The sequence below is a fragment of the Sturnus vulgaris genome, chromosome 9 (genome assembly GCF_052056855.1).
Source record: "Sturnus vulgaris isolate bStuVul1 chromosome 9, bStuVul1.hap1, whole genome shotgun sequence".
In the NCBI taxonomy this organism is placed as follows: Eukaryota; Metazoa; Chordata; class Aves; order Passeriformes; family Sturnidae; genus Sturnus; species Sturnus vulgaris.
The window spans coordinates 10300450-10324022 of NC_142251.1; the positions used below are offsets into that span (position 1 = coordinate 10300450).

The window sequence follows — 23573 nt, forward strand, 5'->3', positions numbered from 1 at the left end:
TAAAAGTACTTGGCTTGGAGATGTCGCCTTGATACCGGGGGGTGGGGAGAGATGGAGGGAGGGGGAAGAAAGGGAAGAAAAGAAAAGGAAAGAAAAGAAGAAGGTGGAAAAAAAAGAGGGAAAAAGAAGGAAGAGACAGGGATAAGTTGAGGAGCAGGAGGTTGCAATGCCTGCTTGCAATCTCACTTGTTGGTCAGGGCTCCTTCCTCTCTCTGGAGAGCCCGCAGGTGTCTACTGTGTGCAATGAAGGGAATCATGTATTCCAACACAGCATTGGAAAAAAACCTTCTCACTCCATTTCTAACATCTCTCCATTGAGAGGCTGGGGGACCTGCAGCATTTGCTGCACAAGAAGTCTAGGGAAGTACCTGGTCATCAAGTTAAAGTCCCCAGGCATAAATCAAGGAGACCTGAGGCGAGAGCCATGACCCTGATGTGACACATGACAACAGAGCTAATTCGGGTTTTACACACTCTATTTATCCTGCTGGGCCTGGCAGCACAGCCACTCGCCCTTCCCACAACAGCCACCCACGCTGGCCCTGGGAAGGTCTCCTCCAAAGGTCCTTTGGAACAACACAGCCCTTGGCAGATCCACAGAAATGAAGCAAACACTTCCCTGGGACAATGCGAGGAGCAGCTGTATTTAAACAGAGGGCTCTCTGAGCAGGAGAGGGGTGTGAGCCATATCTCATAACCTGCTCTGGGTCCTTATCGTGAGCAGGAGAAACACACCAAGCCCCTGTCATTTGGGCACACAGGGACCACAGGGATCATGTGCTTGCCCACTAGTTCATTAGAAGTCTCCAGTGCAGACTCTGAGGGGATAGCATGGGATGACTTTAATCAGAAAGACCATGAAACACTGGGAAAGCAATCTGTGAAAGATGTGAAAAGCAGGATGCATTTCCATAGGTCTGGAGACATCTCTCAAGAACAGTCAACTTGACTTGTGACCAGTTTATCTCCCAAGGTCCGATAGCCTTTGTGTTTCAGCTATATTGCCAGTTTCCTCATTATTTCTTATCCCACTGGGCCCAGAGCTGCCTCTGTCCCCTGAGAAGATCTACTGCTGTGCCTCGCTCCATGAAGAAAGCTGGAGCTGAAGCTCCTCATAGCAAGGTAAAGATAACTCTGTGCAGTGCCAGGAACTGAGGAAGCACTTTATGCTTCTACCCCAGCTGCAAAAGAAGAGAGGATTAAGAACAGTGAGAGGAAAAGAGTATGTGTGCAAACAAGGGAGAGGAAGCTTCAGATGGAACCCAAAGGAAAACTTAAGTCTGGGCCGAGGTGCACTGATTGCTGCTGCAGGAGCTGGAGCACTATAGTCCTGTGGTTGGCTCTTTTCCTCTGACATGAATCAAAGCTGGCTCCAAAAGTCAAGCTAAATCCCTCATCTAGGCACTTCACCTGCTTTGACACAGGCCTTCCCACTGCATCTTACTCTGCCCTCCTTTGCCTGACACTATTTGGTTCTTTGTGACAGCATCTTTGAGGTCACAGAAAACAGCCTGCAGCACTTTGCATTCACACCAAGGTGCGAGACCCCAGCGCCCTCTGTGCTCTGGGAAATGCTTCGTAATCACAGAAGCAGAAGAGAAATTATTCCTGGAAACACAGAAAGGTCATTAGGGGAAATCAGTAGCTCCTGAGATGCTGGATGTGCAGGGATGTGTCCCCATGCCCCCAGCAGAATGGCAAGGAGCAATGAGAGCTGCTGGCCCAGGAGGGGAGCAGCCAACAGGTGGGCATAGGCTTTGTAACACAAACATGCTCAGAATAATTACTGATTGCAAAGGAAAAAAGAAAGAAAAGTGAATGAGGGGAGAGTTTGCTCAGCCATGGGGCACTTTGAGAACATCATCACCCCCACTGCTCCACCCTCTGGACAGCTCTCAGCTACACTGATACACCTCATCCATTCTGAGGAGATGAAATCCTAGCACTGAAGCATAGGTTTGCTGCTGGTAATGCAGGGGAGAATCTGGCAGCTGTCACACAGTGAAATAAAACCACCCCCAAATATATTTTTTTTTAAAGGAGCATTATATATTCAAGAACAGATTGTTATGTTATTAAAACCACTGCATCCAAAGGCACATTTCCAACCTTCAAACTGCTGAACTCAGCAACTGTAATATTTGTAATGTGACTTCCTAAGGTTTATTAAGTGGCCAATAAATGTGTCTTCCCCAAACTCTAGGAAGAATCATTGTGGAGCATCAGCTGAAGCAGGCTCTACAGCTCTTACTTCCTCCTTCTGTACTCAAATTCATATTTCCTCCCACCTCAAACTCAAAACCAGAGCCCCAAACTTGCTCTTCTCCACCCAGCCTCCCCTCCATCAGCAGTGCTCTTCAGTCACTGCCTGGGGACAGCAGGCAGGGATTAAGGGTCCCGCTGCACAATGCCACCTCTGCTCACAGTATTTACTGCAGGGTGACACACAGCAATGCACACAGGGACATGTGTGTGTGTGTGTGTGTCCTGAGGGACACCCCTGGGTGCTGCTCTAGAATGCTGTGCCCACCTGCACTCTCTAGGTAGTTCTAGGCTGGGGAAAGGCAGCTGCAGCCAGAGCACCAGCTGAAGCTTGGAGCTGGGGGCACTGACAGCTCCAGAAAGTCTTACATTTCAGTGTGCTTTATTTTGAGCCTTTAACACGGATAAGGTGTAAAACAAGTGAATATACATTGAGTGAGGATAGGGGATTCACATTCAGATCAGCTTCATGGATACAAACCAGGAATATTCACGGCCAGCCCGACTGAAGCACAGGGCATAGACATATACAAAGGGTTGCTTGTTATTATTTCTTATTTTTACCTTGGGTGGCACTTAGCTGCTCAGATGGGCACCTTTTGCTCTCTGACCATACAGGCAGAGCAAGGAGAGCATCCCTTCTGCCCCTCATCATGGGGCCACCCCTCAACCCCCTTCCACTCTCTGCTGCTTTGAGCCTGTGTTCTGCAAAGGTGAGCTCCAAGGTAATTTCTCTTTGGAGGAGGAATACCAAGAGTCTTGCCTGGCAAGAGTTAAACCCCATAAAACCAAGGCTTGTAGTTTTGTTTTCTTTCAATTTATACCCTTCACTTAAAGGGGGGGCAGGTGGGCAGGGAAAGAGGGGGAGAAAAAAGAAAGCCAGGTGACATATTCTAAGAAGGAGCACCGAAAACGTGTTAAGCACTTCAAAATCTCATATATTCAATCGGCCTCTGGCAAGACATCTGCCTAATGTTAGCGCTTAAATATCCTTTTCCATTTTACATGCATTCAAGTCTCATTTGAGCGAAATGAAACGGTATTATTAAAGGGAGATTTTGCACAAATGGCCTGAATTTGACATGTCAAGTTCAATGAGGCTGTTACATATGTAACACCAAAAAGGGCTCGGAGGCTGCCGGCTCTTGAAACAGCGCCAGTGGCTCAGAAATGAAATTTGCATTCAGAGAGCCTTGCTTCTCTGCGTGGAGCTGTGCACAAGGCTCGGCTGGACCCACACAGGGTGGAGGAGCAGTGGGGCAGCACAAGCAGGTCTCTCCCTGTGCTTTGGGAGACTGGACACACCAAGAAGGCAGCAGAACTAGAAACCCAGGTACCTCATTCCCACTCAAAATAGCTTTTTCAAGGGAAAGCTGGACTCTGCGCCAGGGTTGGATCCTCCTGAGTGATGTTCATCACTGGTCCAACAGCTGGTTTTTGTCCCTGGTACATGCACAGGACTCCCTAGGCATGGGTGGGTGCTGCCCTGTTGCCAGCATGGCTCTCCTGCCTTACTGCATGATGCTTGAGCTGGGTTGACCTTGAGACGTCCCTGTCCTGAGGCCAGGATGGTCACATCAGTGCTGCCCACTGGGAGAAAGAGCTCCATCCATGTCTCTGGGGGATAGCAAACCCCATTCCCACCAGCTGAGAAAGGGGTTTGTTGGAGTGGGTGAGTTGCTTGTGGTGATCTGGGACATCCAGGTAGTGCCTACAGCTTCCTTGTATTTCAGCCCCAAGAAGCTCCCGTAGCCACCTGGAGAAATCCCTTTTCCAGAGAGTTGTTCCAGTGCCTACCAAGCCTCCAGTGCTGTAGGCTCAGGCCTTCCTAACCCCAAGCACAGGAAATCTATGATTTTGTTGCAAATCATTAAGGTTTATTAAAACTTAACACCACAAGCCATGATTGGCTGCATCCTCTTTAAATTAAAAAAAAAAAAAAACGTTGGAAAGCAGCCCCCTGGTTTGCTTCTCCCCATCAGACTGATAAGTAACAGCTGCTCGGCCATTTCGGTAACAAGTCAGTATTGGCAGGGAGCGGCCAGGGCTGCCGGTGCCCGTCACGTTTATAGGCCTACATTTTATTTTTATGTTTATTGGGTTATTTGAGATCATTATTAGTTTCTCTCTTCTCTTGTTGATGTGTTCTTGCTCCTGGCTTCTCCAGGCAGGAAAGGTGGGGGAATGGGAAACGGAGCAACCCACTATAGCGAGCTGCCTGCTGGGGCTGGGCAGTGCATGGGACTTCAACCCCTCACACCCTGCTGTCTGCTAATCCTGCCCACTATTCCTGCCCTTCCTGCTTGCTGCTGCCCCTGGTCCCTGCATTGGTTTCCTCTGGGACTGAGAGAGCCCATCCCTCTGTGGAGCTGCTGTGTTACAGATTAGCCTCCATCGCCTGAATCCATTGCCTAGATTGAACGTTATCTATCACACTACGGAGGGAGTCGTTATTTAATAATTAATAAAGACCTCTGATTCTTCCTTGCAGCCTGCGTGGCTGAATGGAGCAGGCCAGGGAAGTGAGGGCAAGCCAGGGAGAGCTGTCTCCTCTCTAACTGCTGCTGTTATTTAAAGGAATAATGCCATTCTTTTTCATTTGTCAGCTGGCCCACAATGGCCCTTGTCACGCTTTATGATTTAGGGTTTCCTTTCCTTTCCCATTAAACGCCACCTTCCCATCACCACTTCGCGCCAGCCAGCCTCTGCTCCTGGCTTGCAGTTTCAGTTTCACTCTGATATTGGCCCAACTTCTTTGATGGGCTCCTCTGAGCACTAATTGCTTCTGTTCATTTAAACCTGTTCACTAATTTGCAGTGGCCCTTTATTAAGTTGGATGTGGCCCAAATTACACCATAAATTACACTTGCAAGAGGACTGGGTGTTGCAGGGGATAAATGTGCTGCCTGTTCCCTGCTTCCCCCCTTCCCTATCTTCCTGTGCAACACACGGGGGGCATGAGTCTCAGCCTGAGGGTGCGGGTACTGAATTTGGGATATCTCAAACCAGATCCATTCTGGGAAGTCTCTCCTTCCTTCTCTAACTAAAGCTCCCTCCTGCTCCCTCCATCTGCAATGGTTATCATTGAATCCAAGAAGATCCAAGCCAAGCAGGGATGGATTCTGCATCCTCTACACTGTGCACAGCCATGTGCATCCCTCGCCCTGGGACACACACACACACACACTGACACACACGATGCCCCTCCTCTCCCACCACCTGGTGATGTAACTTTGCCTCTAGTAGGCAGTTTGATTCCTTTTCTCACCTTTTAATGACTGGAGAATTCATTAATAATTGAAATAAACACGCTCTTTCCCAAGGCTGCTGACTTTTATTAAGGCAGGGGCAGGGATCTGCCAACCCTTGGCTGCAGCCATTTCCTAAATAACTGCTAGCAGTTAAAAGGCAATTATTTTTTTTAAATAGGTGACTTTTTTGCACTGGGGGTAGCAGAAGGGAGCTCGAGGCAGCTGAGGAGCAGCATGCACCAATGCTGCAGGGTTGCTCCATCATGGGATGTCAGCAACATGGGAACTGCTCACTGAACACATGCCCCCAGGGAAAGGGATGTCTGTGACGTCCTGGAGGAATTTTTGCCTGACTTTACCACTGCAGTGAACTCCAGGGAAATGTTTCTGCCCCACTGGCTAGCACTAGGTCTCACCCACATCTTGTAGGTGTGGGTACCATCTTCTCTGCCACATGCAGGTGCCCCAGCCAGTTCACCAGGGATGCTGGTGGACCCCAGGGAGCTGCTTACCTGATGTTCAGCTGTGTGAGCTTCTCCAGCTCCTGCTCCATGTGCTCCTGCAACTCCCCAGGGCGAAGAAGGACCTGGCAGATAGGGCAGATCGGAGCCTGGCTGTCAAACAAAGTTGCTTTCTTTTTGCCTGTGAGAAGGAAAATAAGGGAAAAAGCTTTAGCTCAGATCGGCTGCCATCAGCATCGTCTGTGCTCTTCTTTGGTTCCTGCCCTAGCACAGGACTGAAATCCAGGGATTTTTTCATGGTATAGCCCTAATTCTCTCCCCATCCTACAGTCCCTGGGACAGGGATTGGCTCTCTTCTGCAGTGGCACAGCAACTGACACGAGAGCATCCCAAGCTTGGCTGTGTGCCCTCCAGTCTTACAGGGAGAGCAGCAACAGCCACATTCTGGAAGTGACCCCCTGTGCAAACCCAGCTTCCCATTTGAGGTTCAGGTGATGTAACTTGAAGTAGATGGATGACACGACGCTGCTCACTGTTCCTATTAACTCATTATAAAGAGCCATCTTCATCCTCCTTGACACTCCTGAAGTTGGGTGGGTCAGAATGATCCTCCCTATGAAGGGCAGAGTAAATCTCCATGGGCACACAATTGTTGGAAGGCAGAGGAGAACCCATGGTGTGAGGCTGTGGATGTGCTAGGGAGCAGGTCTAGATGTCACCCAGGACTGCTCACCCTGGCCCAGGGCCCCTTGTCCTCCCTGCATCACCAGCAGCTCTAGACCCCCACAGCTGCTGGATTTCTGGGCCCCCTGGGGCTGTATCACCCCTGGGTGAGATTTGGGGCAGCCTGTGTACCTTAATCCCCAGCTGGGTTGAGTCTCTGGGGCAGATCTGCAAGCAACACATTTCTTCATACTCTCCTTACTTTCAATCCTGTCTTCTGCTTCCCTGCCCAGCCATATCTCCCTGGTTCACTCCCTGCTCTGAAGTCAATTTCTTCCAGCTCAGAAACTTTACTGCCCCCTCTGTAAGGAATATACAGCGTCTATTTAACATAAAATAAAACTCTAAAACAAACAATGAAGTTCCCATAAAAGAGGGAAGCCCGCGGGTCCCCAGGCCCCCTCTCCCAGCTGTACTAGCAGCTCTGCTCATGAGAGGGCGTGCGGAGCCCGGCTCAGATGGCTCTGGCAGAGAGAAACGTGCTTTATAGCTGCCTGTTGTCATCCAACATGAACCCTCCTGCTGGATTATTTATTTATGCATTAGACATGGATCAAATTGGCTAAATCCTAGTCAGAAGCAGTAATGCACAATAAAGCAGCCGGTGCTGGATACCAGGGGGCTGCCTGCAATGTGGCCTTCCAATCAGGAGCCAAAAGGTGCCATTTTATGGTTCCTAAATGATGGCGGAATCCAGTTAAATGAATCCCCATTAAAGGAATAGACCTTCTCAAAGGGTGTGAGCAGCTTTACTGGGTCCCTCTTTCTCCCTGTATAACTGCCTGGCACAAGCATTTAACAAGAGAAAGGGTCTGAAATAAGTTTGAGAGTCACCTTGGCTTATCTTTGCCCTCCAGCAGGACAAAGTGTATGTGCCTGGTGGAAGCAGGGCTATCACTGGGATATTACTTGCCCTTTCCTTCAGCACCTCTATAGGAGATGCGAGAAACTGAGGCATAAGGGGCAAGTTGGGGCAGGCCAGTGCTAGGGTGCATTCCCTACCTTCCCAGCTTCCTTTTCCTCTAGGAACTCTCCCGTTTGTAGAGCCAGGAGGAAAACCCTGCTGGTCCCTCCTCCGGACTTTGGCCACTCCCAGAGGCTCACAGGTCTCAGGTGCCTTGGCCCCTCATTCCCACCACCCTTTTGCCAGGGAGGACACACTGTTTTTTGGCAGCATGCAGCCCATGCAATTTGGAACATCTTCCTCTCTCCTTCCTTCATGTTTCAATAATGCCCAGAATCCAACTCAAACCCAAACACCCAGCTCCTGCTGACCCTTGCGGGAAAGGTCGGCATTTCAGTAATTCCACCTTCCTCTTGGAGCTTTTCCACTTTTGTCTAGTGGGGGCCCAAAATAGCCCAGGAGCGTCCCCGACCACCTGCTATTTATAACCCCAACTTCACAGCAAAACAATGGAGCTGTCTGAGTCTCCCTCCCAAAATAAACAGGCAGCCTTTGAGTGGACGGGAAATCCTGCTGGATCCCCGCTGTGGGGTGTGCAGATGGATGGGTAAACAGGCTGCCCTCTGCCCTACTGCACTGCATCCCTGCTCCTGGCCCAGGCCACCAGCATGGGGCCCACGAGTCCCCATTGCCATCCACAGCTTTGGCTGCTGGGGCTGGGATGCTTTCAGCAGCACCAAAGGGTGGAGCAGAGGCTGAGCATCCCCGTGTCTCTGCTCTACGGGGAGCCCAGAGCTGTTTCTTTGCTGGAGGAGGTGATGGACTGTCCCAGACCACAGAACTGGGACTGGCAGCCTTGGATCAGGATGCATAGCCAGGGTCCCCTGCTGGAGTCCAGCTGGTACACCAGACTGGTAGGATATTCAACCTCCTGCACACCCCATGCAGCCCTCATGCCCTGCTTGTTCTCTGGTACTCTTCCATGGAGTGCATGTTCCTAAGCAGAGGCGACTTCAGATTTCAATGGCTGGAGCAACCAGGGGGGATCTCAGGCCATGGGAAGAAGCCTTGCTGTCTCCCATAGCTACTCCCAACCCCAGCCCAGGCCAGCAGGAGAAATGAGCAGCACTGGCCTTACCCATCAGCTACACCAGTGATACAGTGATGAATATGTGCCAAGGAAGGATGTGACAGCTGTCACTCCACATCCCCATGACAGCCAGGGAAGATCCCCTTGCTCTGGTAAGTGTGGGAGGCCGGTGCTTGCACTGAAACAGGGGCTTCCAGAGGGGCAAGAGAATAGGAGCCCAGACATACAGCCAAGTCCTGACGTACAGATTGCAAAGCAGGAGACAGAAGAAGCCCCGGCTCCTGGCCCAGGGGGGCTGACAGCTGCACTTTCACAGGAGCAGAGCTAAGTGCAACTGACAGGCAGAAAGGAGGGATCCTCTCCTGTGCCAGGAGGACACCTACGCAAGCCTCCCCAGGTCTCTGGAACACGCTGCATGCCTGCAGTGCAATAGAGGCTTCTCCTGGAATGCGTCTCCCCAAATCAGCAGCATCCACATCTGCAGCATGCCCAGAGCCTGGCACACACCCACGCTGTGGTGTCTCGCTCCAGGCAGTGGTACCCATCTCCATGGTGTAGGATGCTGGGTTGTGAAGAGAGGGAGAGGATGGGCATGGCAAATCCTTAGGCTTTGTGAATGCCAGGGTGGAGAGAGATGCATACATCCCACCTCTCCACTCCAGAGGAGGGGACATCCTGATATCCAGGAGCAAACAAAGGATGCTGCATCATGTGTGTGGCTAGACCGTGCTGGGGTGTAAGTGCTTACCCCTCTGGAAGGAGTAGAGGGCATTGATTTGCCCCGGGCAAAACAAAGGGCCCATACGCCTGAGCGGGAGGGACCTATGCCTGCTCCCTGCTTGTCCTTCCCTGCCCTGTGCCAAACCCGCTCCTGGGAGACACTGAATGGCTCTTTTCAGGCTTTTGTTTTTTGGCAGCTGTGTTTTTGTTTTCTTTGCCCCTCTCTCTCCCCTTCACTCTCTGGTTACTCGGTAGGCTCGGCTCCAGTGTTTACCCTGCGCGGCTCTGCCGTGCTTCCCTTGCTGCCGACCCCCCGCTCGCCGGTGCCAGAGAGATGAAAAGGCAGAGCCTCGGTGCTCCCGCTGTTTGCACGGTCTCCTGGGCTCCGCGGAAATGTTTAACTCCAAGTGTTGAAACCGAATATTTCCTGCTCTGAAAGCAGAGTGCTCAATACGCAGATGCACCCCTGTGTGGAGGAATTTGTCCACAGCCTCTTTCAGAGTGCATCTGCAAATGGATCCCAGCCCAGGTAGGGACTGGACCAAACCCTCCTGATCCCAACTGGGGATAGAGGGCTGGATCCTTCATTCAGTTACACTGGTACAGAGCCAAAATAATTTCTTTGGGAAAGGTCTGATTCACTGCAAAGCAGCTGGTAATGGGACCTGGGCTCCAGGCTGGGAGCTGGGCTCAGGTTCTGGGGACACAAGCATGATATTGAATAGGCATGGAGCCATGAAGTCATCCCTGCTCCTGCTCTGCACCTGTGCCCTGACAGCACTGCAGGGTGGCAATGTGTCACTTGGAAGGCAGAACTTTCCCTCACCAGCAGAATGCGAACTACTGTTTTGGAGAGCATTTAAGTTAAAAAACCAAGGAACCCAGCCCACCAACAGTGCTGACAGCACGGGGTGTATACAGCCCCTCACCACTATGCAGCACAGAGTAAACAATGCTCCCAAGTCTCTCAATGAGCAAAGTTTACAAGGCATGAACAAGGCATGAGGGCTCACTGCACAGGAGCTCAGCAAACTGCCAAATGAATGAAGTAAATTGTCTATAACTCCACTACTCATCTGCACTGATGCACAGTCAGGTGCCTCCCCAGGAACTGCTGCCATGGGTGGTACAGGCGGTGCCACCTATGCTTCCCCATGCCGTCCTTCCTTGTGAGCAGCTGAAGCTCTTCAGTCCCAACTCCTAGGTGATTTCTCCTATTTCAAACTCTTTTCTGCTCCTCTGAGTACCAACTCCCCCTCCTTGAGATGTCTCCCTCCATCTCACCCTCCTATTTCTGCTCTCTCCCTCTCAAACACTCCATCATTTAAACCCAATCAAAGCCAGTTGATCTGAAACTCTTCTGAATAGAAATGACCCCACTCTGGAGCCTCGTGGCCCTGTGCCCTGCTTTGGGGGCTGTGCTGAAACCAGGTGGATGGTAATGGAAGTGCTGACACAGGCTCCTTGACAGCATCACCACTGCCAGTCCCTGTAATAATCCCTCCCGGCTGCTCCGCAACTCGGTTTCCGCGGCGATTATTTTCCATTCGATGATGGGCTTGCTGTTATTTGTGTACTGATAGTAGGTATCTCATGTGACAAGCCTCCTTTCCTTACAGCTCAAAAAACAATAATTCAAAGAAAGCCCCATATTAGCTTGGAAATAACAAAACACTCACTCTTTTCCTGGCAAGCCCATGCCACAACTGATGAGGCTCACAGAGTCCTGGCAGTAAGTGGCAGCCAAGTAGGGGAGGTGACAACAGTGGCTCAAGGCAGAGATGGTTCATGTGTCAGTGCAGAGCACCCCAGAATAACAGCAGAGGCAAAAAATATTTGGTCATAAAGTGAGGGAGCAGAAATAATGTTGCACATTGCTTTCCCTTTTATTTACTGGTGTGGTCCCAGCGCTGTCCCCATGGAGCAGCATCCTGCCTGCTGGGCACTGCCTTGGATCCTGCTGGTCGGTACCAAAAGGTATAGGCCCCCAAAAACCTGCACTTGAGGGCACCTCCCATTCCTTCCATCAGGGCCTTCCCATCCCTACGGCTCCTGCCTGGCTGGGGGATGCAGACCTCAACTTGCTGCCCAGGATGAGGTGCCTTGGATCTGACCCCTGCTGCAGTTGGTCTGCACAGGGCAGTGGAGATCCAGGTGCCAGAGGCAGTGGCAGGCAGTGAGGTGACTCCAGGTTTGTGTGCTGTGGCAAAACACCTGCAAACTCTGCAGACACCGTACTGAGCAGCAAGCACATCCAGACCACTGAGGAATCACCCTGCATTGAGCAGACCTCCCTTGGAGCATGCACCTTTTGGAGATCTGTGCAGGCAGGAAGGTGGCAGAGGTCTGAAAAAATTGCTATTCAGGTAAGAAAATGTTTTTGTGCAATCACTCCTGCATCACAGTGCAAATATGCTGCAGAGCACCAGCAGAAGCTCAATTTGGATTGTGCTTGGCACAGCACAGGGCCAGTCCTGCTTTGAATCCAGCAAAGAGAGGCACGGGGATGAGTGACAGCTGGTTTTATACAACTAGGGTGTATAAAACACATAGAGACACAGATAGACAGGATGAACAAACTGGGTCACAGACAAGACCTATACTCAGACTGCTGCATCCTCACCAAGAGCCTGATCCCTAACACTATTCCCTGCTAAGGTGCAGGCGGCCAAACAGCTTAGAAAATACACTTGCTTCTCCTGAGAGTTAAAAACTACAGAGGGATCTGAGGCAGAAAAGCTTGCTAAAATATTGATTTCCTTCCAAAGAAAGAGATGTTTTTGTAGCTGCCTGTCCAGACAAGCTGGATACTGGAGAGCACTGGTGTAAACTGGTGCAGCACTGCTGCCATGCAGTTAACCCCAGCTAAGGATGATCCCATGGGTCTCTCAGTAAAAAGGCATGTTTGAACAGCACCCTGGGCTCTTCAGAGGCTGTTGCACATCCCATTGGGTCTAGTACCATGTTTCTCATGGCGAGTGGCAGCCCGGCAGCCGGAGTGGTGAGGAACCCCTTGTGATCTGACCCTGGCTCTCCATCTGTGGAGATCATGGCTGCCCGGTGTGGGGCAGTGGAAGATGGATTGAGCTGGGCAATAATTTAAGAAACTGAGTGAGTCTGTACATCCAATCACTTTACAAATCAGGGAAAAGGGAGAGAGGAGGAAAGGCAGGAGCGGGGGGAGAAGTGAAAAGGCCGCGCAGGGAAATGCATCACAATTACTGTCTCAGCTCTAATGAGGAGCCTGTCATGAGGCTGTCATCCTGCGGAAAGCCACCTACTCAGAAAGATTCAATAAAAAAGTAGCAGAGAGATAAAAAAGAGATATATTTCAGCCCTTGCTAATATTCTTTTCATTTGTCCCAGCACAAAATAAGATACTGCACTTAACCAGCTCGGTTAAAATGAAAAGGGGGGGGGCGGGAAGGGAGCAGCATTGATCAATACCACTAAAAGCCGGGAGACACGGTGATGGAGTGCAATTTTTTTGTCTGTGCTGAAGCATAGCAGAGGCCCGGGCGGGGTAATTTATGATTCGTACGCATGCTGGCTAACTAGAGGCTGACAAGACAATGAATCCCCGATGAGAGGGACGCAGGCTGCTGGGAGAGGTGGAAAGGGAAAGCATGACAGGGACCTGGAAGGGAGAAGGGAAGAGGAGGACTGGGACAGTCTGATGGTGCTGCTCCATGTGGGGATGCTGAACTAAGCAGAAACACTTCCCCGGGTTTCACAAGAGGAAGGTAGAGAAACACTGAGAGCAAGCCAAGGAAGGTGTTGCACTGCCTCCATCCCTGTCCTCCTCTCTTCCACTCACAGCTGGGCATCCTGTCCGTGCAGGCTTCTCCCAGCCACACCCCTCACTTGGCTGGAGATTGACCAAATGAGGTCAGCAGGGACCAAGGACAAAGACAAACCCTTCTCTGCTCCAGATTCTCTGATGGGTGCCAGTACGGGTCTAGAAAAGCTCATGACCATGGAGTTGGATCTTCTTGCTGCTATTCATCTTCTGCTCTTGGAATGAAACTGGAGTCTCCTTCAACCCACGGATTCATCTCCTAAACACGCAAGTCCTGGGGAGCAGCTAGGTCTCCCCAGCATCAGTCACGGGTCCCTGACTTCAGTGAACATGGCACGGCAGAAACACTGCTGAGGGAATCCTACAGCTCTGTCCTTCCATCCTGGGGGATCTCCTGGGGCATGATGCATCTCCTTCCCCCCCATCCTTGAGCTGCCCTCCATCCCATGGGTCTTTTTATACCATGCACCCAAGACTGGCCAGGCTGTGGACAAAACAACCAGAGCCAGTGGAACCCAGGGATCATACCTGCAGTTCTGAAGACTCCATGGCCCATGGCCAGTCCTTCCTCAGTGGTACTTGCAAATTGAGGCACTGGGACGCAGCACACTTCCCAGCACATAGGCAGCCAGGCAGAAGAGCCCCGGGCTCTCTCAGCTCCTGTGTCATGTGTGCATCATAGCCAGACAGAGTGTGGGGAATGGTTCTGCTCCACACCATCCCTCTTCCTCCTCCTCAGCTGCCTGGAAAGCCTGGGGCTGCATACCTAGGGCTGGCAGCTAGGCAATATTCATCAATGTGCCTGGCTTCTGGTCCTGTTTGCTGTTACAAGGGTCACTTCTTATCCCTTGTTGAACCAGTTGCCCAACCTGGAGTTTCTGCTGGCTCGGTGGGAGAGGGTGGAGAGAAGGAGCTGTGTAGCTGCACTGCCAAAGTGTGCCTTAACTATCCATTCTCTGCATCAGCTCTTGGGATGGAAAGACCTGGAGCAAAGAACCTTCTTTAAATGCGAAAAAATAATGGCAGTGGGAACTAGAAAAGGTGGGAGTTTCACAGAAACATTCTCGTATCTGGCTGGGAGACTGTACAAGAGCTGCGGTCTGAGATCTGGACGCATTTGGGGCCTGTTCTGGGCCTTGATTGCTTCATCTGTAGCAGAAACAGGGATACAGTTGAGAGTGGGAGTGACAGACCTGCAAGGGTTTCTCCCCCTGGCCCCATTCCACCATCACATCCAGCTCCCTATGAAATGTGCAGGATGATCCTGCACTAGGCTGCAGATGCTCAGCTGTCTCAGCCCCACCTGCCTGCTCCTCTGAATCCTCGTCAAAGGACCTGACTGCATCCTGAGAGACAGGATCAGCCTGGAAATGGGTCTTTGTGTTCACTACTGGCAGTGAAACAAGAGCCTAGGAACTACCCCACTGCTGGTGGGCTGGGGCATGCTGAGGGTCCTCAACCCCAGAGCCCAGCAAAGCACCCCAAGAGGGGCTCCAGCCCCATCCTGGCCCTGCAGAAGACACTTGCACACAGCCATGCTGCTCCCATGCCCTTGACTTGGAGGGCAGCCTGTTAAGTTGGTGATATACTGATATAACTATAATTCGAAGGGGTGATGTGGTAGTCTTTCCCTACCTCCCACCCACTCTCTCCCTGCCACGTTCCAGGTCCTCTCCTCTCCTCCCTTGGGGATGTGTGGGGCACATATCGAAAACACAGATATTGAACTGTCAAAACTATTTCCTACAAGAAAATAGATTCATCAGCTTGCAGCACACAGGGTCATTGCCACATTTTCCCCTCGCGCCAGCACCTGCACATGCCGGCGCATACCCAATGCCTCTTCGCAGCACTGGCACTTTAGCTTGTAGCTCAGGGCCCTTAAGTGACTTTGAGAAATGGATAATCGATTATAATTCCACGGGCCTCTCTGCAGATTTATCCAGAGAATGTATAAAAGGCAGGGATTGGGAGAAGCGGGTCCTTCTGGCCAACACGTCAATTGCCTGTGCTTTTCGTGCCCAGCTCGGAAAATCGCATCCCGAGCACGACTCTGTTTAATCCATCAGTACACAATCAATGCACTCTGTAATCAACTCTTGATCACTTAATTTTACACATGTTGGCTGAATCCCTTTGTTTAATCACTAGATCAGGCCGCCTTGTTGCACTGCCCCCTCCCTGCTTAACCCTCCCTGACCCTCATCCCCTGTTGTCGGCACTACCAAATGCAGCCCAGAGCCTTCATTTCACCTTGAGGAAGAGCTCCCATGAATTTAGAGAGTCGTGAGATGGCAGAAAGGGAAACAGAAGGAGTGAAAAATAACACTGGAGAGAAAGAAAATATTTTCCCTTCTGTGTCTTCATAGAGCTCGTGCTGGCCTTTTTAATCCATGTAACAGAAACCACTGCTGGAGTTTAAAAAGGGGCTGGATGTTAGGGGACGCCCACTGAAGCCCTGTAACATTCCAGGGAGAATGGGCACATTGGGGTGCCACTGGGAAGATGCACCAGCAAACGATGGGCACTCATCACTCAGCTGCATCTGTCCCCTCAGCATCCTCCCCACCCCCTGATTATTTTGACTGTTTTAGCAGCCAGTGCCATTATGAGCAACAGTTCTTGATCTTTCCCTCCCAGAGGCATCCTCGGGAGCATCACTCCCATCTCACCATGGTTCATCTCCCTTTTTATGGCAAGAGCATGACCCTTGGGTTGTGAATGCATGTAAGCACAGCTATTTGGCATTTTGAGCATGATTTGTGTCACTACTCTGATGCCATCTCACCCTTTGCATGTACTCTGCCAGCATGCCAGGGTCAATGTCCAGGGGATGCTCATAGGTGGAAATGTCTGATGGCTCGACAGTCAAATGCAAGATTGCAGTGGGATTTTGCAAGAAGATTTTGTTGCACTTTAATTGTGTGATGAAAGCCTGCAGCTCAGAGATAGGGGGACCACATACTTGTAATCCAAATGTGGACCATTCTGACTGGACCCGTAAGTCACACAGCACATTCCTCCTACCCCAGCAGCACAGTGGTCATTCTCAACCCAGTTAAATCTTCCTTTTTAAAGAGGCCTTGATGCTGCCTCTGATTTGGCACGTGGAGTAACTGCTGCTCATTCCTGCAAGAATAAACGATGGGATATGCTTGAACAAGAGGGATCTGGAAGCACAATTGCCAGGGGAACGTGCAAATGTTAGCTTTGCACAGGAAACTCGCACAAAACTGCGTGTTGACACCAAGAGGCCAGTTATAGGGCAAAGCAGGCACGGATGTTTAAAGAGAATTCCAGTTGCTGTTCTATAGCAAATAGTCTTCAAAGAGCCCCTGGAGCTCTTGGCTTCTCAGCATGGAAAGAGGAGCTTGTGCAAGATGAAACACAAATAAATAGTTTACCATAGAAAAGATATCCAAGGCAAAGAATAAGATGCAAGTTTTAGCTCTCACATTAGCCAGCTGGGGTTTTATTGGTCCCCAAGTAAAAGCTGTAAATAAAATACAAACCTAACCTGCATATTGTCAAGATACATTAAAAAAAGCCCACAACTTAATTTCACTCAAGAGCACCAAGGGGTGAAGCCATGCATGGTGCATCACAAGGCAGCCCACAGAGCTGTTTAGTAGTGTAAATCCAAGAGCTGAACAAGTGGAACCTTTTACCTTGGGATCTGCCAACAGGCACAGATTACTCTGCCTTTGCTAACATAGCTCATTCTGCTCCAAGAACTCTTGGTAATGGATTTGTAAGGAAAAGGAGCACAAAATACCCTCACCTCTGCTCACACTGACATTGGTGGCAAGGAGGAAGGATGGGTGGTGAGTCAGATGCTAAGACTCCATCTTCTTGTTTCCAGCCTCCTGTCTGGCCACAGGCAGCAAAGGTAATGCTGCGTTTCAGGAAGGCACAGGCCAGGAGACAGGGACAGCAGCTCTAACTGGAGTACCCCAGCAGGGAATGCATGAGCCACCAGAGCATCTGCCCTTCCTTTCCTGTCCCATGGTCTGCACCTTTTCAAGGCAGTCTGACTTCCAGGGGATTTGAGAAAGCCAAACTGGTCATTCTGTCCCTGGAGTCTTGGATGGACCTGCTGAACCCCTGGCCAGGGACTACTCTTCTTCCTTACTACTTGGCACAACACACACTGTTTGGATCGGGGTCCTGCTGTGCAGGAGCAAGGCAGGGTGAGGCCTCACATACACATCACAAGCAATCAGGGATGCTACTCTGCCTGCAGAGCTAAGTGCTCAAGTGGAGCATGCAGGATGGGAAGCCAGGCAGCGACAGGATATGCCCAGGCTGGAAGAAGGTACCATCCAAAATGAGGATGTGTTTGCAAATCCTGGTCCAGCAGCAGTGAATCCTCTAGGAAGAGCAGGAAAGACCTTGCTGCAAGCCAGCTTGGAGGAGAAGGAGCACAGGGATGGAGGAGAGCTTCCCCTACTCTCACCCACATGCCGACACAGGCGGTAATAGTGTCACATCCCTTCCACTGTCTTCAGGTGGAGGGAGGGAAATGACGAAAAAAACCCCAAAACAACCTGCCAAGGACTAATTAATATTTAATTTACTGCAAAATGTACTTGTTATTCCCAAGTAATTGGCCGACTGCACAGCTGTGACCACTAATGAACAGAGGGGGGGCAAGACGAACGGACAGGAGGCTGGTGGGGGGAGCACAGGGGTGGTGGTGTCTTTGATCAGACCCTGCAGCCTGCCTTTTAATGTGCATAATAAGAAAACTTAAACAGCTTTGATTTTTTTTCCTCAAGATCTAAAAATGGCTGTGATGCCACTAATGGATTGCGTTTAGCTTATTGCACTGTAATTGCCCTATTATCGCTGCAACTTTAACGAGGGGGGAAAAAAGGACTTTGGAAGATGGCATTTGCAAATAGGTTGTTGAATAACACTGCTGCTAAACACGGAGAACACAGGCGAATCCTGCTTACTGTGATTTCTAGCATAGATTCCCAATACCTGAGGCACTCAGCATCCCTGTCTCTATTGCTGCTTTTTGCTCTGTGATTGAACTTTTGGCTCATTTAACTCTAAGGATGGGAAATATTTTTTTACCTGCTAATAGAAGCGTGGCTCGGCTGTGGCCCAGCGTAGATTTTTAGATCAGTTTTTCCTGATGGCTTATTCTGTGGAGAGAGTTAATTTCACCCCAGTGCAAAGTACTTAAGTGGGATTTAAGTGGCATGGGAGTCTTTTGCTGACCCTTCAGCACAAGGTGAAATCTGCCCTAAGAGCCTTCCCTCCCCAGAGAGAGGTGCTCAGCACAAAGTGGGGATACATCCTGATGCTTCAGCCTCTTAATCTGCTGCTGGGTGTTTCACATGCAGTCCTGACCTACAAAGGCACAGCTTTTGGGCACAGGGACAACTTCATCCCCATACCCCGGGCTGCTTTGCTGATGCACGAGAAAATGTCTTTCCTAGGTTGAGGGGTTGTAGAGGAGCATGAGAAAGGTATTGAAAGTCCAGGTTTCTTGCCCTTTCTGAGTCCTGACCTGCTCAGACCCTTGCCATTCCCTTCCAAGACGGGCAGTCATTGTAGCCATCACTTATTTTCCTGGAGGCTATGAAGACCAGGACTGTCTTCCCTTTGCCCTGAGCCTCATCCCTCCTCTCCTCCACTCCATCCCCCACTCCAATTAAAGGTCTGGCAGTGGGTCCAAAGACTCCCTCAGCTTTATGACAGCACTGAGATCCAGGCCAAGTTCCCATCCCGCTTCCATGGGTGTAAATTCAAAGCAGCATCATGGACTTCAACAGTTCAAAAGCCAGATCAGCACTTGGCACCTCCACTCCTCTCGACATCCAAGTCTGTGGAGCAGTGGGCTGGGAGACATTCCGTCACAGCCACCCGCTGCTCCTGCCCGTGGCTGCCTCTTCCCTCCAGCTAAAGCAAACAGCTCCTCAGACACCATCCCAATGCTGGGCAGGCATCTGTGGCACACAGTGGTGGGGACAGGAGAGAATCCCCTGGGTAAAAAGACAGAGAGCACACACACCCTGCAAAGCCATGCAGCACCTGGAGGGAATGCAGGGAAGGGTGGTGGGAAGGAGCAGAGCTATACCTGCAGCTTGGCACAGCAAGAAGCAATGGTCCTGACTTGTCATGGGCTCCATGTGTCTCTGTGCAGGGACTTTGTGCCAAGACACAGTCTGACACCTCCCCGTGCCTGGTCCTGATAGCTTTTCTACCCAGCAGGAACAGAGGGAGAGCAGGCTGCTGCATGAAGGTTTCGAGGGAAATGGACCTGTCCTGTGCTGACTAACGTGTAGATGCACGGGGAAAAGACAGATTTGAGCTTGGGAAATGTATTTCCATGGATCATTGCCCTGGTTTCAGCTAGGGTAGAGTTAATTTCTACTCTTTTAGTTGTTACAGTGATGTGTTTTGTATTTGGAATGAGAATAGTGTTCACAACACACTGATATTTTGGTTTGTTGCAGAGTTGGGTTTATCCTAAGTCAAGGACATTTTCCCCCTTTGTCTCATGCTCTGACAGTGAAGGAGTACGCAAAAGAAACTGGAAGGATGCATAACTGGGACAGGTGACCTGAACTGACCAAAGGGATAATCCACACCACAGAATGCCATTCCCAGTACATAAACTGGGAGGAGTTACCTGGAAGCGTGGCCAACCTGGCATTGGTCAGTGGTTGGTGAGCAATTGCATTGTATATTATTTGTTTTTCCCCTTTTATTATCATCATTATTATTTACGATTATTCTTGCATTTTACTTATTTTCAATTACTGAGCTGTTCTTATCTCAACATACAAGTTTTACTTTGATTCTCCTCCCCATTCCACCAGAATGGCAGGGGGAGGGTGGTGCGTGGTCTTTTATCTGCAGCTGGGCTGAAAACTGTGACAGTCATGCAGCCCCTCTGATGGAGATGTGGCATCTTGCTGCTCACACAAGCCTAAAAAGAAGATTGAGCAGAGCAAAAGGAAATGCACTGGGAGCACATGCTCCCTACCTGCATAAGGGCAGGATGCTAGTGTCAAACTCCTCAGAAAGCTGCAGACAAGGATGGGCTGGTAGGGCAACCTTCCAGTGAAGGGTGACCACCTCAGTAATAATCAGCTGAAAACAGCCTCCCATGCAATGCAGTCCCAGTTGATACCCAAAATGACCATGTTTGGCTTGAAAGCAACTCCTGGTCTACTGTTTGACTACACATTGTGCATTATTCCCATAAAAAATGGTAATGGCAGCAGAAAGCTATATGCTAACCCAATAAATAGTAACAGGACCCCTTGGAGGTGTTAGAAGGGAGCGTGTCAGCACTGAGCTGGCCACATCAGTACCAAGGGAGCCACACAGCCAGAGGATGCTATAGGCTGCAAAGGGAATAGTAGTCGGGTGCAATGGGATTGGCAGAGAAGACCACTTTCTTACTTGCATGGCTCCTCTCAGAGGGGGAAATTCAGACCAAGATGCCAGGTCTGAGTATCAATGCTGTACTCCTGCTCCGTGAGCCTTGTGCTTTTATGGGTGCTGAGATGCAAGCAGAGGTAATGCCTCTCTTCCCAAATTCTCCATCCCCATCTCTGCCTGAAGCCAAGCAGCTTTTTCTGTGTCTTTGTCTTGAGTTCCCTCACTCCTTCCCTTTCCCTTCTGCACTCTTGTGCAGGCTGAACCAAGAAGCAGACACTGCTTGAAAATCCTTCCCAAAACCACATTTCTGCCTTGCTCCCAACTGGCAGATCTTGCAAAAGAAAAACTGCCACTAGCCCTTCAAGGGGAAAAACAATTTTGGTTGGGCTATTGGCAGGCTGAGCTGGTATTGGCCTCGAACTGTTGGATTTTCCTTGCTGAATGCTGTCTCTCCAGCTTCAAGAAGAAGCTGGCTCTCAATCCATAGAGTTTTATTCTGGATTTTATTAGACCTGATCAGAGAGGCGCTTTTTTTGGGGTTGTACCTCAAGGCGGCACTCAGAGGCCCCTCAACATTTGCCAAAATAATAATTAACATAAATTTGATTAGTTCCTCATGTGTGAGGAGGTACTTTGTAACCATGAATGGCCACTGGCAAGTGGGTCAGCACTATCCCTCTTACCCAAAAAACTGGTGCAAAGAGGTGAGTATAGCCTTGTGGCCATGACATGACACAGGAACTCGGGACCAGAGGTTGTCTGTTTGATCTCATTAGTTTTCCTGTGCTTTAAGCCCTCATTCCTAGAAAGAAGATCAGAATTCCATGTATGTCCCATGTTTTTGTTTCTTTCTCTGTTCAGTCCTTAGGATCAATGGGACTGTGCACAGTGGTCTGCTGCTAAAGGGGTCCCACCTAAGCCTCAATAAAAACATAAATAACATTATCAATAATAAAAAACAAGAAAATGTAATAAATAATACAAGTTCTATAAATTTAAAAAAGGAAAAAAAAGTCATTCTCTGGCTCCCAGCTCTCTCCTTGCCTGGGTCAACTTCTGTCCTGCTTGCTCTTCTGAGCTGGACCAGAGATGATGCTCAGGAGCAGATTCCAGGTCAACCGCCCCCATCAATATCCCCAATATGAGCACTGCAGCTTGGACACAGACACAAAAATCCAGCATAGGCAAAAGAAAATCAACACAACACCCCAGGGAATTTAAAAATCTAACCAGATAGGAACTATTGATGGAGAAATATAAACGCTGCTATTTCGGTGGCAGCTTCCTGAGCCCTAAACCTGAGCTGCAAAGTGGATTGTTGGATTCGATTTGTCAAACTGGGAGGCTGGCAAGTTTGGGCAGCTTCAAAGACTGTGTTTTATGGAACCTTTCAGGAACCCTCAATAAAAAATGTATTAGATTAGTAATTTGAGTCCCAAATGACCAATTTGAAACGATTGCTTTCTTATGATTTTTCTGAAAGTGCCTGTTTCGTGAGAAATTGCTTGAAAAATCAGACAGAGTTTTTAGAGACAATTGTAACAGCACACACGAGGGCTGGGCACGATGGGTTAGGAGAACATTCATTTAATTGAGAAAGGGAAAAAAATCCCTTGTAATGCTTCGTCTGTCTTTCTTTGGCTCCTGCATTACCATAATAAGGTTTAATTCTCCAATAATTCTCCAGAAGGGAAAGAGCCTTGCTCAGCCCTGTGTTCAGCTGGGGAGAAGGGTGGTGTGGAAGGGAGACACAACTTGCCAAGGTCATGCATCCTGAGCAGAGCTGGGACAGGAGCCCCTTGCTGGGTCCCCTGCAGGTCCCAGTTCAGGCAGTTATGGCTCCTTCCCAGCAAACTGTTTTTTTTTTCCCTCCCTGCTCAGCTCAGACCTGCCAGCGTGGGATGTCTGAGAGGGGCAAGGGGCAGCTGGTCTCTCGGTGGAGGCTGATACTTCACTGTATGGAGGTGTATAGAATACACAGTTCACATGAAACTGTGAGCTATGTCTTACTATTTGTAATATTAATAACGCTAATGGAAACTGCCATTTAAGTATGAGATGCACCAGAAATTAAGTGTACTGTGACCTCATTAGGCCTCTTTCAACCTAAATTATCCTACAACTCCACCACCCTGCAGTTATCTTTGTCTTTGCTTTCTGGTTTCTATGCTTTAAGGACCAGGCCCACAGCATGTACACAAGCTTTCTGCCCTGACTGCAGGGCTCAAAGTGTGCATATTCTATTTATTTAAAGGAAAGCTGAGATTGTTATACCATCATTCGATTGCAGAGGCTGAAAATTTAAGAAGTAAAATATCAAAAAAAAAAAAGAAATCCTGAGAGTCTTGTGATGAACTCGTGAAAGTTGGCAGTCCTGAGAATGAATCACTCTTGGATACTGCTACCTGGAATTACAGTATTAAGGAATTACAATATATAGCCTAATTAGGCTTATTAGCAGAACAGGGCTGATAAAGAAAGATGCAGAATTCGGAGGAGAAACCAGAGAAGAACTAACCTACCCTCCAACCTCTTCTCCTTATCCTGTCCAGTAAATCCTTTGTACCCCCTACACCTTTTCTTCTGTTTCCCTCATGTTGCCTATTCCCTTCAGGATACTGAAGGAACTGTGTATGTTTTGCTCAGTGGCTAAGCCCCAGGGAGCATTGGGATTGAGGGCATTTTAAGGTACCTCCAGGTGTGGAGAGATGGAATAAACCCCCAGTTTTATCTTGTTCAAGTTACCAAATTTATCACTAATGAAAATGCAAAAAACTTGCCCAGATCACTGAAATAACTTTATTCTTTTTCTCCTTAATTGCTCCTATTGAAGCAATATTTTTAAACAGGCCATTTTTAAGACAGGAAAATACCAACCAGTAGGTGTTGCATAAATGGCAATTTGCAAAACTGCGAAGGTGACATTTTTGACATGAACATTTAACAAAAAATTAATATT

The 23573-nt window shown here is 49.5% G+C and overlaps 1 protein-coding gene across 4 annotated transcripts in view; it reads right to left on the bottom strand.

The window, feature by feature from the left end:
• RNF220 (ring finger protein 220) overlaps positions 1-23573 on the bottom strand; it is a 210020-nt gene that overhangs the window by 73696 nt on the left and 112751 nt on the right. For all 4 annotated transcript variants that reach the window (XM_014872099.2, XM_014872098.2, XM_088169535.1 and 1 more), the window contains one exon: positions 6026-6155. In XM_014872099.2, coding sequence (XP_014727585.1) covers positions 6026-6155 — 130 coding nt within the window. The remainder of the gene's footprint in view (positions 1-6025; positions 6156-23573) is intronic.